The sequence below is a fragment of the Cornus florida genome, unplaced genomic scaffold, assembly GCF_030987335.1.
Source record: "Cornus florida cultivar Cherokee Brave unplaced genomic scaffold, ASM3098733v1 CherokeeBrave_3.0.0_Hap2_Chr09, whole genome shotgun sequence".
NCBI classification, from domain to species: domain Eukaryota; kingdom Viridiplantae; phylum Streptophyta; class Magnoliopsida; order Cornales; family Cornaceae; genus Cornus; species Cornus florida.
This window is the reverse complement of record NW_026775579.1, coordinates 92,383,390-92,389,961: the sequence shown is the minus strand read 5'-3', so window position 1 is coordinate 92,389,961 and position 6,572 is coordinate 92,383,390. Positions and strand designations below refer to the sequence as shown.

The 6,572-nt window shown below is 31.2% G+C and overlaps 1 protein-coding gene across 1 annotated transcript; it reads right to left on the bottom strand.

Annotated features, from left to right (window-relative positions):
• Positions 1-1,538: 1,538 nt before the first annotated feature.
• On the bottom strand, positions 1,539-5,887 carry LOC132275210 (uncharacterized). The gene is made up of 4 exons (XM_059776629.1): positions 5,569-5,887; positions 5,381-5,482; positions 5,067-5,193; positions 1,539-2,111 (listed from the first exon to the last, which is right to left on the bottom strand). Exons 1-4 carry the CDS (start codon positions 5,785-5,787, stop codon positions 1,894-1,896), a joined length of 666 nt encoding a protein of 221 aa, XP_059632612.1. The 5' UTR covers positions 5,788-5,887; the 3' UTR covers positions 1,539-1,893.
• Positions 5,888-6,572: the final 685 nt, after the last annotated feature.

The following is a 6,572-nucleotide window of genomic DNA, read 5'->3' as shown; positions in this document are numbered from 1 at the left end:
TATATATATATATAATATATATATATGTACAATGTCAACTTTTAGTAGGGACAATTATACAACTATAAAAATCTTTCCATACAAAATTTAAAAAAATTAAAAATTCAGTGGCTACGCTACTGCAAATCAACTTGATCATATCAAAATTTATATTAGATCATATCAAAATTTATATTTGTTTTTCATAATTCAAAATAATATATTCATTAAATGAAAATCAATTATACAAATTAATCCTATTTACCGGGGAAAAAAACTATACAAAATTGCATGCGTTACTTACTTCTGCAGCGCGATTTCAGATAGAAACCAGACAATAGTATAATATATAACAAAGTTCCTTTTCCGAACGGTATATTTATAACAAAGTTTTTCCGGAGTATTGCCCAAGAAAGTTACATATAACTTGTAAAAAAAGTTAAGAAAAAAAAAAAAAAAAAAAAAAACAGAAGCTAAAAAACGGATAACAATGTTAGATAACTTGTAAAAAAAGTTTTAAAGAGTTTATTTTATTATTATTTTTTTTTTTTGGCATATTATCACTTATACTAAAATATTTACAAATTACTGCCCAAAACTATGAATTTTTTCCCAAAATACCACTCCAACTTATAGCAGCAAGAAAAAACACCCTTATTCAAGGTCCACCCAATGAAGGGCCAGGGGGCACGTGCTTGGTCCCGCCCTCTATAATATATATATATATATATATATATATATATATATATATATATATAGTAATTTTTTTATATTTTTGCTATATGTATGAAAAATTTTATGCAGTGCTCCTAAATTTTGTGATTTTTAAAATTATCTTTTTATTTTCTCTTTTATTTTTCAAATTCCATAAATTTCCTTAAAAAAAAAGTTAAATTTTCATTCCTCAATTAACTCTTAACTTTTTCCTTTTAAATTTCTCTCATTTTTCTTTCATTTTTCTATTTCTACTTCTTAAAATTTTTCTTTTTAACGGGCATATTTGAAGAATTTTATTCTTTTTTATTTTATATTTGTTATGTTTAGATATATATATATATATATATTTTGTACGGTGTCCCTAAATTAAAATCCTGGCTCCTGTCTCCGTTACTGTCCTTTTTTACACTAAAGGGTTCAATAATATGACCCTTATTTCTATTCTTTTGAACAATACTTGCCTTGCCTATCTGGAGGAGATCTCGTCTGATGTATAGGTGATGTGAAATAAAACATTGGCATCCGACCCAATTTTGCAAAATAAAATAAATAAAATTGATGTCAAACACGTTTTTTGTTGGGTTAAACGAGTATGAATTCTATAAATATCTCCACAGCTCCAATCTCCTCATCTTCATTTTTCATTTCACTTTGTGCCTCCATGAAAAGCCACCAAATCATTGTTCAACTCTCTCAGCAATTCTATTAATAATTGTACGGTACATGTGGAACGATAGCCTTTAAGCATTAACATGGCAATTTTGATATCACAATTTTCAAATGCCACATTTCAAACATGTAAACTTCATTAACCTCGCATTTAGTTTCAACAAGGCAATGAGTGAGATTTTCAAACTCAGCATTATAACATAGTTTTACATACATGAAAAAGAACCCAACTGAGAAAAAGCACAATATCCTTTATAAATTGCTCAAATAGAATAAATAAATTTTAAAAAAAAATAAATAAATAAAAAATTGCTTACAAAACCCTCGTACAAAATGTGATTCATGCAAAATAGATAATATATATTCAATGTATCCGGCCACAAAAGCTTAACATGCAACATTTCTCTCCACTAAAAACTAGTTTAGAAGCTGCGAGCATTAATACATACGCTGGTTTCTGCGTTTGGAATGCCAATGCCAAAGTTCTGTATCGCGAAAAAGAAGCATAACGTGTTTCAATTCCTTGTATCATTGATCATGAAATAATGCATCCAGAAGGTTAGAAGGTGAATTGTCTTTCCCACTCTCATCAAAAAACCCATTAGAAGCATTTTCCCTTTTTAATTTTCGCTCCTCTGTGATACACTCTGCTGATTCTGCACAGTAGTTTTGTCCTTGTTTCACTGGTCTGTCGGCCACAACAAACTTGTTCCCATCACGAATTCTCTCGGAAAATCCTGCCCAAACTGAACGTAACCATATATCAGAAACTCACTAACAATATAATAAATATATCATAAATCATACAAAATCTACTGATTATTTGTACTTAACTAATACACAAAATTGCAATGGCATCATAATCTTACCTCATCGGAGGAATATAAAAAAATTGCAATTGCATACAGAAGGGCACTTGCATGAATGAATGATATGTCAAATGACTCAAATTTGTTTTCTTTTCCTTAATTTTTGTTTTGTTTAAATTTCAACCCTTAAAGGAAAAGTCCTAGACTTCGGTTGAGTGTTGAACAAAGGGCTGCAAAAGAGGCCAAGTTTTCAGCAACTTCAATATGGCTTGATTGAGGAAAACGGAAAGCAGCCTTGAACATGGCTTGTCATTTTTGTGAGAAACATATTTCAAATTTGTATTTTACTGTATTAGCTTTGATACTTCTATTATTTTTTATTATTTTCTTTATGCATGAAGCATGGACAATTACCAGCCACTTAAAACGTACAACTCATGATCAATAAATTGAGTATGAAACTTTTCAAATAAAAAAAAATATAAAAAACCATGGATTCTAAAACCAACTCATTCAGGCCTTGCCAACAGTGGAAGTTAATTTTATACAATAAATAGGGCTTTCCTCTTTTACCAATTTTCCTTCTGTCCATGCATGCTAAAACATGCTTTCCTCAATACTTAAATGGGGTAGCCTACTCCCGGATATGACCATCTGTTATTGGGCAACCAAGCTGCTAAAGGTTTTCTACTTTCACATTAAAAGGCCAAGATGGGACTACAAGTCTACAAGACATATTAGTTTTATAAGGATGCTGTCTGAATACATTGTCATCTTCTCATCAAAAGTTCATATTAAAGAAGTAAAAGAACAAGCTGGACGCAAAATGCAAAGTATCACTTAATAAACAAATCAACCAAGCTAATCCATAAAAAGCTCCATTGGTGTACATTTTCTACCACATATGATTTTCCTTAGGAGTTCCTAGCATGAATGTTAGAAGGAGAACATGTAATCTAAAATAGGCAAAAGAGAATAATGTTCTCCAAGATTTTGAATAGAAGCAACTAATTCAAATAATTAACTCCAACTTTAGCAACAAGGCCATGAAGCAAATAAAGATCATGGGATTTACATCTTCATATCCATGCACCCCAAGAACTTGATGATATGAGAAACCTAAAATGTGCCAAGAAGAAAATAATATGTATTGCAGCCGTAATACAAAGGTGGTTGTTTTTCAACATTATGAACTATAAAATATCCAGACAACCTCAACTCAAAATTTTTTATCCAACCATTAGGAGTTCAATGCATGGATCCTCCAATCACCTTTATAATCTACTCACCTAAAATATGAAATCACAAGCCTCATATCTATCTAATAGCTCCAGCCCATGTTCTATTTAGGATTCCTTGTCATTTTAATGCCTTTAAATTAAACTGTATATCTATACACTGCTCTAAAACACACTCTCAGCAATCTTCATTGCACAAAGAACAATTTTTCTCAGCCAACTTTTGCTCATCTTGTTTCTCACAATATCTTTAATTCATTTGCCACTTGGACATTCCAAACCCCAATATTAGCTATGCTAATTTATCATGTTTCTACAACAAATTCTATAAACATCTTACTTATCCTACTGATACATTCCCATATCCTATGATGACTACTAATCAAACACCTTATAATCATCTCTGAAAATAACATCTACAAACAAACATGTGTAACTTTATTACTTATCAAAAAAAAAACATGTGTAACTTTATTACTTATCAAAAAAAAAACATGTGTAACTTTATCATAGCAAATAGTGCACACATAAAATAATGTACAGAACAATAAGCATGAAACAAAAATAAGGATTAAAAATCTATATTAACTAGTTCATATTTTCTAGACCTGCATAATAGTAGCTAAGTTTTCTCAAGGTCAGATTCATGTTAAGGAAAAAAAAAAAAAAAAGTAAACAATGTGAAGAAAACACAAGGAATGAAATCTCAGCAGTTCTTACAGGAAATATTTGAAGTCTGGACCCCACTTGAACCAGTAAAATACAACTCATACTGACCAAGAATATATTGCTATTGTGGAGAAATAACTAGAACTCAAATATCTCAGATGAATGGCACATATTCCAATGCATAAAATTGAGTTGAGGACATGGAAATTGTTAATGTTGGTAAGGAATTTACCATATGAGAGAATTATGTATCTTGGGCCAATCATATGCTAAAAGCAATTTGTATCTCAGAACAATTCATAGATATTGTTGAGGTTGATGACAAGGAGTTTGCCAGACGTTCTAGTTTTGTATCTTGAGCAATCATGTTCTAGGAGAAAGTTTGAAGAATTGCCCATAACTTCATGAGTGAGTGCCAAAATGGAAAGCACTTCATGGCTTTAGTTTGAACAGCAAAATGAGAATAGAGAAGTAATGGAGACAGCAATAAGACTAACTATGACGAGGAAAGTGTTTGCATTAATAAAAAAGAGAGAAGTTCAAAATTAAATGTATAGAAGACAGTGTCTATAAAGGTGGATGAGCAAGTAAAAGAAGGGAAGATTTAATTAGAAATTCACATTTAACAAACAGAGTAATCTCATAATTGAAACATAGATTACCCAACTAGAATATATGGGTGACTTGTGCTGAAAACTTAGCATAGTGACGGTTAGTATATGACCATAAAGAACAAGAATGGAAGCAAAGAAAAAAAATAGAAAACAAGCTCAGAATCAAGTAGCAATGAAAATCCACAATCATGGGGTCTCAAGTGATAATTTTTAAATAATTAATGACGAACACAAGTACTGATGTAATTCTAGTATAAATAGTTATCAAGTTCCTATAACAAACTTCCACAAAGAAGTGTAAACAAATTCAGCACCGTAGAGTGCAAATGATTTACACAATCTCAGAGTTTCATAATTGTCACAAAATTTACCTCCAAAATGATGTAGCACAATGGAAGCTGCTACTGTAACATTCAATGAAGCAGTGCCACACCCGTATTGCGGAATGTAAACAAAAAAGTCACATATTTCACATTCTTTAGTAGAAAGCCCAGTTCCCTACAAAATAAATAATTCTTATTTTATGAAAATCAGGTGATATAGCTTACTAAAATGTGTATCATGTGTGTGTATGATTGGGTGTATTGATAAGTTCAATTAGGGCGAAATTAATTCTCTAAAGATTCTGAATTTGATTCAATCGTGTACTTTAGCAGTTCAAATGTCACAAATTTTTTAATAATACCTCATTTCCGAGAAGGAAAGCAGTGCTCTTCTTAAACGGATGATGATTTATAGCAACCGCATTATCCGTAATTTCTACTCCGCATATATCACAATCTTTCTCCTGAGAAATATGAAGAAATCTAATTCAAAACCCTAATAGTATATGCATATAGAGAGACAGGAAATAAAAGAGGATGAGAGAGAGACCTTGAGGAAGTGGCGGGCGTCGGAAAGAGAGTGGAAGTGGCGGAAGCGGAGGTGAGAAGTAGAACCGTGGCTTCCGAAGGCGTTGAAGTCCCTGCGGCCAACCACTATCAACTCAGAGACGCCGAACGCCGTCGCGCTTCGCGCCAATGTCCCCACGTTATGCCTTTTCGCTATGTTGTGTACCACCACATAGCTCTCTATTCCACTTTTATTTTCCATTCCTCTCTCTGTGCCTATATATATATATATATATATATATGTAAATACCCAGTCCCAGGAGAGAGAGAAAAGCTGTTGCCTAGATTCAACTCTCTCCGTCCGAGCGGTTTATGTCCTTGAGAAAAACCCAGGCCTTCCGCAAACGACGCCGTTTTCTACAGCTGATGATCGATACTTTTCTTTCTAATATTCCAGTTAATTGCAATTTTTTAAAAAACAATTGCTTATTATATTTTCACATTAGATTATTGGTCGATGACTCTATACCCATAATTCCGATTATTAGCTAAGATTTTGTAAATGGTATATTTTTATATCTTAAACAAAAATCTAAATAGAATTTATAGACAATTAATTAGTAATTTATATATAACTCATTTTACAAGCAAAAAGTCAATCTATAAGATTTCAATTCTTTCAAATATGCTAAATAACAACAAACTATTTTAAAATTTCTATTAGCTTTGTGTAACTTCCAAATTATGTAACCTTAACACTCAACTTATTCTTGAATACTTTTTGGGAAAGATATTAAGACTTGCTTGCATATATTCCAATATATATTGAAAATATTATTATTTTAATTGTTCATTAAATACTTGAGCTCCCAAAAATTTGAGTATGAAAGCAGTTCAGTAAAATAAAGTTAAAGAAAATATTTGTCTTTCAATCTTTTCCTTTCAAAACACTATGAGGACAGGACTAGCACTAAATAATGTCTTTGTGACTTTATTCCAATAATTAACTAATAGATACATACAAATCTGAAATATTTATTTAATAAA